This window comes from Nomascus leucogenys, chromosome 10 (genome assembly GCF_006542625.1).
Source record: "Nomascus leucogenys isolate Asia chromosome 10, Asia_NLE_v1, whole genome shotgun sequence".
In the NCBI taxonomy this organism is placed as follows: domain Eukaryota; kingdom Metazoa; phylum Chordata; class Mammalia; order Primates; family Hylobatidae; genus Nomascus; species Nomascus leucogenys.
The window spans coordinates 42,006,985-42,017,379 of NC_044390.1; the positions used below are offsets into that span (position 1 = coordinate 42,006,985).

The 10,395-nt window shown below is 50.1% G+C and overlaps 1 protein-coding gene across 1 annotated transcript; it reads left to right on the forward strand.

Moving 5' to 3' along the window:
• Window positions 1–772: 772 nt before the first annotated feature.
• On the forward strand, window positions 773–7,506 carry ZNF792 (zinc finger protein 792). The gene is made up of 4 exons (XM_003280002.4): window positions 773–1,380; window positions 4,010–4,136; window positions 4,632–4,754; window positions 5,418–7,506. Exons 1-4 carry the CDS (start codon window positions 1,348–1,350, stop codon window positions 7,031–7,033), a joined length of 1,899 nt encoding a protein of 632 aa, XP_003280050.1. The 5' UTR covers window positions 773–1,347; the 3' UTR covers window positions 7,034–7,506.
• Window positions 7,507–10,395: the final 2,889 nt, after the last annotated feature.

The following is a 10,395-nucleotide window of genomic DNA, read 5'->3' on the forward strand; positions in this document are numbered from 1 at the left end:
GTGTTATTTTTCCCATTTTATTTACTGGATTTCAATGAGAGTCCCTGCTCTAAAGTTGGAGCCAGCATTGGAGTCCCCAAAGGGCTTGTTAAAACAGAGAAGGAGGCCTGGCACCGTGGCTCACGCCTGCAATTCCCAACATGAGAGGATCGCTTGAGCTCAGGAGTTTGAGACCAGCCTAGGCAACACAGGGAGATCCAGTCTCTACAAAAAATTTTAAAATTAGCTGTGTATGATGGTGCACGCCTGCATCCCATCTACCTGGTAGGCTGAGGCAGGAGGATAGCTTGAGCCCGAGATGGAGGCTGCAGTGAGCTATGATCAGGCCACTGCACTCCAGCCTGGACAACAGAACGAGACTCATCCCCCACCTCCCCCTCCCCCAAAAGTAGAGAAGGCTGAATCCCATCCCCAAAATTTCTGAATCTTTAGATTTAAGTTGTTGCCCCAGAACTTGCATTTTCAGCCAGTCCCCAGGTGATGCTGATGCTGCTAGTTTGAGAAGCCCTGAATCAGAGCGACATCTAATATTACAACGCAAAGACCCCGCCCATTGGGTACTATTCCCATTTTCCAGTGTGAATTTAGGTCCCTTGGGGTGAAGCGGCTGGCCGATGCCCACACGCGCAGGAAGAGCACTGGGCCTCTCCTCCTGGACCTCCGAGGGTGGGCGGGGTTTAGCGCGGGCTGACGCAAGCTCGGAAGCGGCCCCTTTAAGGGGAAGGCCCGAGGGCTGCAGGCTGCGGCGGTGGAGACCCGATAAGATCTGCTCTCCTTCCCGTCCTGGACCCCCCAGCCTGACAAGAGGCTGGGCAGAAACTCGCGATTCCCAGGCCCTGCCTGTGCACCAGCGGCTGGCGCCAGGCCAATGACAGTACGGGAGAGGGCGACTCTCCCGGCCGCCTCGGTGGGGGCCGGAACTTCCTGCACTGCAGCCTCGCAGGTCATTTCCCAGCGGGGAGGCTGAATCCCCAGGAGCTGGGGACCCCGGGTTGGGGGCAGGGCGGGTGGGGCTGCGCCCGTGAAGCTGCCGCGCCGGCTTTCCCGGACCGCGCGGGCGACAGTGAGGCCGGGACCCCCTCCGCGCCTTTGCACCAGCCGTGACCCCTTGCAACGGGGGTACCCGGCGGAGCTGCGCGCTCTCGGCGCCCCCAGAGCCTGCGCCCCGGGCCCCGTGCGCATTTTGCACCGGGGAGACTGAGGCTAGGAGTGGGTCAGACTCAGCCAGGAGGGGTCACACCTCGCCTGGGGCACGGCCAGGTGGGTGGCAGCCTCAGCCTGCGAGACCCCCTGCCCCCGCCCCTTGGTCGCCCGCACCGTGGGGTCCTGCTCTGACCACAGACTCCGATGGCGGCGGCGGCGCTGCGGGACCCCTCGCAGGTAAGTGCTTGGACGTTAGGCCCTTCGCTGTCGGCCCCCCACGCTTCTGTTCCGGGTGTTGAGACGCAAAAGATGGCTTTGTTCTAGGACTTTTCGCCTTTCCCATTTCCTTGCTTTTGAGTCAGGGGACCCTGGAAGGGAGTCGCTCCCAGCTAGGATCCTGAATCAGGGCAGGGTTTATATAGAGTGGCTTCCGTTACTGAAACGTAATGGGATGAAGGGAGAAAGGGCTTTGTAGGCATAGGGACCAGCATGCACCAAAGCTTGGGGGGTGGAGTGGGGCACGGTGTGGAGACTGAGTTTGGAGTGTTCAAGGAACCCCACCCAGGTCACTGTTATTATGTCTGCTGGAACCAGAGAGCAGGTGGGCTGAAGACAGCCCAGAACGGCAGGCTGAAGAGCTGGGCCTCTGTTCTGAGGGTGTTGGGAGCCATGGAAGGTTTAGGGCAGAGGAGGAAGATGCTGTGACTCAGGTCTTAACAGGCTCCCTGTGGATGCACAGTGGAGAACTGAATGTGGAGTGAGCCGCAAGCAGGGATGCCAAGGAGTAGCCTAATGGAATAGCCCAGGCCAGTGCTGCTGCTGGCCGGACCACAGTGGGGACTGGAGGTAGAGGAAGTGATTGGGAACTTGATGTCTTTTAAGTCAAGCTGACCAAATTTTCCGATGTGGAGGGTGAGAAAGAGGAGGGAAGAATCCATGGTTTTTGGTTTGATGAATCCAGCTTTATGAACTGAGAAGTTGGTTGTAGGAGGAATTTTCCATGGAAGCAGTAGAAGTTAGGTTTTGGCCAGGTTGAGCCTGTGATGTCCCAGAGACCCCCAAATGGAGTTGAAGGTGGGCAGCTAAACACACAGTTAGGGTGTTCTGAGGGAGTTGTTAAGGTTATGAGAGACTGGATATTCATTCAAACAATGGCCAGATCATGTATACAAATAGAACTCTGCCCCAGAACCTGCCCAGGAAACCAACCCCCTTATCTACAATAAACAACCCATACAGCAGGAAGCCAGCCTGCTGTCTGTCAGACCCACAGGAAGCCAGATTGCTATCTGGACTGACAATCCAGGAAGTTAAAACAATAACTTCTGTAATGAGCAGTCCCAAATGGCCAGAGTTTGATTAATAACAGACAGCTTTCCTAATTTTTGCTCCTGCTTCTAAGAACAACCAGAGAAAGGCAGATATGCACCCTAACCAATCACATAGGATGCCCACTTCTAGTTCACCCACCTACGAACGGGAGCCTCCAACCAGGGCACGCCTGAAGCCTTCCTTTTCTTTTGCTATAAAACTCTCCCACTCCCGGCTTGCATTGAGTCTCTCTTGCTATAGTGAGCTTTGAGTAAGTAGCCTTGGCTTTTCTCATTTCATTGGTCGTTGTTTATTTCAACAGTTAGAAACATCCAAAATGTGACATCTGGTGTATGGACGGGAGCGTAGCTGTGTGTCAGATGTAGGAGGTGAAACTTCAGGTCATGGTGACAATGATGTTAAAAAAAAAGAGGAAGGTGGGGCTGGAAAACTGAGAGCAGGGTTCCTGCTTGGGGACTGTGGCTTGTTTGGCATCATAAAGACAGGTGGGGAACAGTAGTGGTCATGGTGGTAATGGGGGGGCTATGTGGGTGTATCAGAGGATCTGGCAGGTGGCCAGATCATCCCAAAGAGTGTAGACATGAATGAGATGGATGCTGAGGCTTAGCAGTAGAGGAGGTAATATTGCAGTGAGGCCTGGGCTTGTGCTTACACACTCACCTATGTTCTCACCAGGCTTCTGTGGTGACCCTTGATGGGGTTTGTCCTCAGGCTGGGGAATTAGCTTGGGGCAAGAGGAGTCAGTTGGCAGAGTTGCTGGGCTTAGGTGGGTGGGGGTAGGATGGCCAGAGAGGTTGGCTTTTTTTTTTTTTTTAAATGAGTGAGTGATGACAGGGTCAGAATGTGCAACAAAGAAGGCCAAGCGTATGTGACATCCATGTGTGCCGTGGGTGGCTTCCGTTGAAGCCAGGCCAGGGGAGCTAGGGGACTCCAAGGCAAGGGTGGAGTGCTCCCTCTCCCCCTTACCTGGGTGTTGCCCTTGGCAGTGGAGGCCATCAAAGGTCTGGAGCAGGCTGGGATGGTGCTTGTGTTTGCCAGGCACTCTCTGGATGCCATGTGCAGAGTGACACGTGTGAGCCCATGGAGATGGCTAAGATAGGGGCTAGGATGGGGAGAAGGTAGCAGTGGCAATGGGAGGCTGTGGTGAAGGTCTGGAGCTGTGAAGATGGTGCAGTCCAAAGAGTGAAATGCACGTGGGAGGGAGTGTGAGCTGTTCACCCCAGGGCTCTGGACTGGGGTTTAAGGGAGAAGCCCACATTTGTATCTGAGAAGCGTGACATTGGTGACACTAGGGGAAGAGGCTGGCAGAAGAGGGAGCTGGGCCCTGGACTTCAGGCCCAGACCTTAGAGGGTGCCTCTCTGCGCCCTGCCTGTTGCTGCTGTGGGCTGACACAGTGGTCACATGAAGCGCCCACAGAACCAGGGCCTGCTACCTCCTGGAGCTGTAGAGCTGGGGAGGAGAGTGAGCAGGGGATGGATAGGGAGTCCCAAGGACAGAGACTGATCATGGAATGAACTGTCCCCATCATGGCAGAGCTGCGTGACCTTTGAGGACGTGACCATTTACTTTTCCCAGGAGGAGTGGGTGCTCCTCGATGAGGCTCAGAGACTCCTGTACTGCGATGTGATGCTGGAAAACTTTGCACTTATAGCCTCGCTGGGTAAGGCTGTCACCCCTACCCCGGTGTCCCGAGTTCCTCTCTGCCTGTCCCCTTTGCCCAAGAAACAGCTGTTTCCTTCCCACAGCCAGACCACTGGCACTGCTTCCATCCCCACTTTCCTGGTATGTGTGTTGTGGCTTCTGGGGCTGAGCTATGTGCATTGTTCCCTCCTCTCCCTAAGCGGCCCCCACACCTGCTGCCTGAAGCCTTGCAGGGAAGCTCCAGGCATGAGGGGTCTTGCGGTTAGCCACATGACTCCCTCTGACTCGGCCATTCCCTCCTGGGTGATTATCCGTGGTTTAGATTCTGTGCCTTTCCTCTTGCTAATATTTCCTAAGCCTGAGTGTGCCAGGAATTCCAATCACTGATGTGGTTACTGCTTGCCGTGACCACCCAATGTCCCTGTGTCATACAGAGTTTCCTGTCCTGTAGTCTATCATGGGGTAGTTCAACTGGGCACGTGCTGGCCACTGACCCACTGTGTCTTTCCCTTAGGACTTATATCTTTCAGGTCCCACATCGTTTCCCAGTTGGAGATGGGGAAAGAGCCCTGGGTGCCTGATAGTGTGGATATGACTTCAGCCATGGCCAGAGGGGCTTATGGCAGGCCTGGCTCTGGTAAGCAGCGATGGGAGCTGGGGGAGGATGTGACGTCACCACTGTGTTTACATCATACCAGCATCTTCTCTCCTGTTCATCATCATTTGATACGAACGCCAGTAGCCAGACCACGTCTCTGCTTTTCCTTACCTGTGCTTGACACATTGTCTACTTGTCATTACTATTCTGAGTTGGGCCCCTTGGCTGTGCCCCACCTTTCTGGCCTCCGTTTCTCTCTTTCAGCTTCCTCTGTGGCACTTTCCAATACCGGCCTACACTTAATGTGTTGTGAGATATGTGCTTTTCCTTGACGTGCTTGAATACCAGCTACTCAGTTGCAGGTTTTGCTGGGTCTAGATGCTCTCACTGCATAGCCCTCACAGGTTACCAGCAGCCCAGGCCCTGCCAAAAGGCCTTTAAAGAGAAGTGAGTGGGAGACCCTGCCTCTCTGCCCAATACTGTCCCCCATCCTTGTGTCCCTGGTCCTGATAAGGCCTCCTGTATTTTGTGACCTGGCCAGGCACAGTATGGCAGAGCAGATTATTCCTTACCCTGATCTGAGCCTTCTTGTGTTGCCAACAATCCCATGGACTCATTCTTGGGTCAGCCAAGCATAGGTGATGGGGCTCTTTCCTTCTATTAAAGTTTATACGAACTTCACCAGCATTTCTCTGCTTTCAGATTTTTGCCGTGGAACAGAGGACAAGGACTTACCTTCTGAGCATAATGTTTCTGTAGAAGGAGTGGCACAGGACAAGAGTCCTGAGGCAACTCTGTGCCCCCAGAAGACCTGCCTCTGTGACATATGTGGCCTACATTTGAAAGACATTTTGCGTTTGGCTGAACACCAGACAACACATCCCAGGCAGAAACCATTTGTGTGTGAGGCATATGTGAAAGGCTCTGAGTTCAGTGCAGACCTTCCCCAGAAACAGGTGCAGCAGAACGTACACAACCCTATCAGAAGGGAGGAGGGCCAGGCTTCCCCTGTAAAGACCTGCAGAGGCCACACATCAGATCAGCTTTCCACCTGCCGGGAGGGTGGGAAGGACTTGGTGGCCACAGCAGGGTTTCTGCAGTGTGAGGTCACTCCCAGCGATGGGGAGCCACACAAGGCCACCGAAGGTGTGGTGGATTTTCACATTGCACTAAGGCATAACAAGTGCTGTGAATCTGGGGATGCCTTCAATGACAAATCCACTCTTGTTCAGCACCAGAGAATCCACAGCAGAGAAAGGCCTTATGAATGCAGCAAATGTGGAATCTTCTTCACTTATGCCGCTGACCTCACTCAACACCAGAAAGTTCACAATAGAGGAAAACCATATGAGTGCTGTGAATGTGGGAAATTCTTCAGCCAGCACTCCAGCCTTGTTAAACATCGCAGGGTTCACACCGGTGAAAGCCCTCACGTCTGTGGTGACTGTGGGAAATTCTTCAGCCGAAGCTCCAACCTCATTCAGCATAAGAGGGTTCACACTGGTGAAAAGCCATATGAGTGCAGCGACTGTGGGAAGTTCTTCAGCCAACGTTCCAACCTCATTCATCATAAGAGGGTTCATACGGGCAGAAGTGCCCATGAGTGCAGTGAATGTGGGAAATCTTTCAACTGCAACTCCAGCCTAATTAAACATTGGAGAGTTCACACTGGAGAAAGACCTTACAAGTGTAACGAATGTGGGAAATTCTTCAGCCACATCGCCAGCCTCATTCAACATCAGATAGTTCACACTGGCGAGCGGCCTCACAGGTGCGGCGAGTGTGGGAAAGCCTTCAGCCGTAGCTCTGACCTCATGAAACATCAGCGAGTTCACACTGGTGAGCGGCCTTATGAATGCAATGAATGTGGGAAGTTATTTAGCCAGAGCTCCAGCCTCAATAGCCATCGGAGACTTCACACTGGTGAACGGCCTTACCAGTGCAGTGAATGTGGGAAATTCTTTAACCAAAGCTCCAGCCTCAGTAACCACCGCAGACTTCACACCGGTGAGCGGCCTTATGAGTGCAGCGAATGTGGGAAAACCTTCAGGCAGAGGTCCAATCTGAGGCAGCACCTGAAAGTTCACAAACCAGATAGGCCTTATGAATGCAGCGAATGTGGGAAAGCCTTCAACCAAAGGCCTACCCTCATTCGGCATCAGAAGATTCACACCAGAGAAAGGAGCACGGAGAATGTGCTCCTTCCCTCTTCACAGCACACACCAGAGATAAGCTCTGAGAACAGACCTTATGAGGGTGCTGTCAACTACAAGTTGAAACTTGTTCATCCAAGTACCCACCCTGGGGAGGTTCCCTAGGAATGCTAGCTATGTTGGAAGCTTTCTGGAGACAAGTTACATTCTCTTACTGTGGATTTTATCAGCGTTTTTTCACTGCTGGGGTTGTGATAGAAGCCATGTCAGCACCACACACTGCAGCTCTCCAAAGAGTGTGTCCACCACTCCACTGTGCTCAGGGAAGGCAGACCTCTCTCTTTCCAATCCCTAAAGGGAATTAGGAGTAATCTGAAGCCATGGGAAGATGTCATTCCCACCCTGTATGGCTGGTTTAGCCATGGACATGACCGGCTTTTGGCTCTGAAGACCTGAGCAGGGTTTTGCCAACAGCTTGTTCTAGAGATTTCCCTTTTTCTGGGACATTGTTGGTCTCTTATTATGCCTGTGAAGGATTTGTCCAGCCTTCATGTTACTCTGCACAACAACTTATCTCCTGTGCACTGCCCTGGTTCATGCGATGATAACGGCCTTATGATAAAGCCTTTAATCCTCCATGTTCTGATCACTGTGTGGGGTGGTTCAAGAACAGAGTTAAGATCTACCAAACTGAAGGGGTCTCCAGATTATCTTGGAGGGGACAGGAGGATGGCAGAGAACAACTGTTAATCCAGACTTGACGTCATTTGCATTGCCACCAAGCCCTCCTAGGAAAAATTGTAGGAATTTATGGGTATAATATTGTGATCTGAATGGCATGAATTTTTACCCCAAGGAAGAGGCAGTTGTGACAACCTCCAGTGCATGTGGGAACAGCATGAATTGGGTCCCTTATTCCCAGGGGGTGCCCTATATTCCCCAACACTGTAAAGCAGATGCTGTTTAGCACCTGCCAAGGAGCCATATGCCCTGAAGTTCAGCATTAGGCAGGTATCTCTTAACTGTAAGACATACCAGGCCCAGCTGGGACCATAATTTGTACAGAAACACTGGATGTGATTAATAGGGAGTAGGTGAGATTATAGCAAACCAGCAGAAATGGACCTGTTCTAAAGGTGCATCCATGAATGCTCCCTTGAATGTGGCTGTGCAGGATTCAGGGTTTGCAGAAATTCTCAGGACCTCTAGACCTCTGTCCTATGACTAATGTTACTGGCAGAGCAAATAATCTAAAGGTTTTGGTTTTGTGGATTACCATCTCTGTGCTGTGCATCTCAAGGCCAGTGCTGTGCTAGCAGGAAAATAAGGACTGAGAAAAAGCAGATCCTATACTATAGGGACTGTAGTATCTATGACGTAGCCAGCCATTCTTTGCTCCCAAGGCAAGAAGAAAGAGATGGCAGAGTCAATATAGGGTTGCCAAATCGGATTTTCTAAAATGAGTAGGAGGTTGGATTTTTATGTGCAACAGTTTCTTTTAATGCTTTGTTGATATGTAATTGTCATGCAATAATTATACATATTTGGTAAGTTTTGTACATATATTATGTACGCTCAGGGAACCAATACCATAATCATGATAATGAACGTATCCATCACCTGCAAAGCTACCTCATGCCCCTTTACAGTCCCTCCTTGCCTTCCCTAGGAAACCATTGATTTACATTTTTTACCTTAGATTTGTTTGCCTTTTCTAGAATTAACACAATTGGAATCATAAAATATTTTTACTCTCTTTTGGTCTGGTTTCTTTCATGCAGCATAATTATCTTGAGAATCATCCATGCTGTGTGTATATATAGTTCATTCCTTTTACTACTGAGTAGTGCTGTACTGGGTGAGTGCACCATAGTTTTTTACGGTTTATTTAAAAATGTTTAAAAAATCTGATGAAATATACTTAACATGAAATTCACTATCCTAACCATTTTTAGTGTATACTTCAATGGTATTAAGTAGATTCGTATTGTTATGCAACCATCACCACCATTCGTCTCCAGAACTCTTCAATCTTGCAAAACTGAAATTCTGTACCCATCAAGCAATAACTTCCCATTTTCCCTTCCCCAGCCCCTCAAAACCACCATTCTACTTTCTGTCTGTATGAATTTGACCACTCTACGTACCTCATATAAGTAGAATAATAAGTATTTGTCTTTTTGTAGCTAGCTTATTTCACACTTAGCATAATATCCTCAAGGTTCATCAATGTTGGAGCATATGTCAGAATTTCCTTTTTAGGGCTGATTAGTATTTCCTTGTATGTGTTGCATTTTGCTTATCTATCACATGTCAATGGATGCTTGGGTTGCCTCCACCTTTTGCCTATTGCGCATAATGCTGCTCCGAACATGAGTGCACAACAAATATCTCTTCAGGACCCTACTTTCAACTCTCTTTTGGGTATATGCTCAGAAGTAGAATTACTAGATGATATGTAAATCCATTTTTAGTTTTTTGAGGACCTGACATACACTGTTTTCCACAGAGCTGCACCCTTTCACATTCTTACCAACAATAAACAAAGTTTTAAATTTTTCAGGGCCAGGTGCGGTGGCTCATGCCTGTAATCCCAGCACTTTGGGAGGCTGAGGCCGGCAGGTCATGAGGTCAGGAGATCGAGACCATCCTGGCTAACACGGTGAAACCCCGTCTCTACTAAAAATACAACAAATTAGCTGGGCATGGTGGCGGGCGCCTGTAGTCCCAGCTGCTTGGGAGGCTGAGGCAGGAGAATGGCGTGAACCCGGGAGGTGGAGCTTGCAGTGAGCCAAGATCGCACCACTGCACTCCAGCCTGGGCAGCAGAGTGAGACTCCCTCTCAAAAAAAAAAAAAAAAAAAAAAAAGAAAATTGTTTTCCCACATCCTCACCAGCACTTGTTTTTGTTTTTTTTTGGTGGTAGCCATTCTAATGGGTGTGAAGTAGTATCTCATTTGATATGCTTTCCCTAATGATTTGTGACTTTAAGTATCATTTCATGTGCTTACTGGCCATTTGTATATCTTTGGAGAAATTTCTATTCAAGTATTTTCTCCATTTTTTTTTTTTCACTCACCCCTCCTTATCTCCATTTTTTTTTTTTTTCTGAGACAGAGTCTTGCTCTGTCACCCAGGCTGGAGTGCAGTGGCACGATCTCGGCTCACTGCAAGCTCCGCCTCCCGGGTTCACACCATTCTCCTGCCTCAGCCTCCCGAGTAGCTGGGACTACAGGCGCCTGCCACCACTCCCAGCTAATTTTTTGTATTAGTAGAGGTGGGGTTTCACCATGTTAGTGAGGATGGTCTCGATCTCCTGACCTCGCGATCCACCCGCCTTGGCCTCCCAAAGTGCTGGGATTATAGGCGTGAGCCACTGTGCCCGGCTTCTTATCTCCATTTTTGAATTGAGTTGTTCTGTTGTTGAGTTTTACAACTTTTCTGTATATGCTGGGTACCAATCCCTTATCAGATATTTTCTCCCATTCTGTGGACCTTTTTACTCTGTTCATAGTGTCCTTTGATCAG

Coding starts and splice junctions, on each gene's coding strand:
- ZNF792 (XM_003280002.4), top strand. CDS start 1,348: ATGGCGGCGGCGGCGCTGCGGGACCCCTCGCAG. Junction 1,381..4,009: donor CGCTGCGGGACCCCTCGCAG/GTAAGTGCTTGG, acceptor CCATCATGGCAG/AGCTGCGTGACCTTTGAGGA. Junction 4,755..5,417: donor TTATGGCAGGCCTGGCTCTG/GTAAGCAGCGAT, acceptor CTCTGCTTTCAG/ATTTTTGCCGTGGAACAGAG.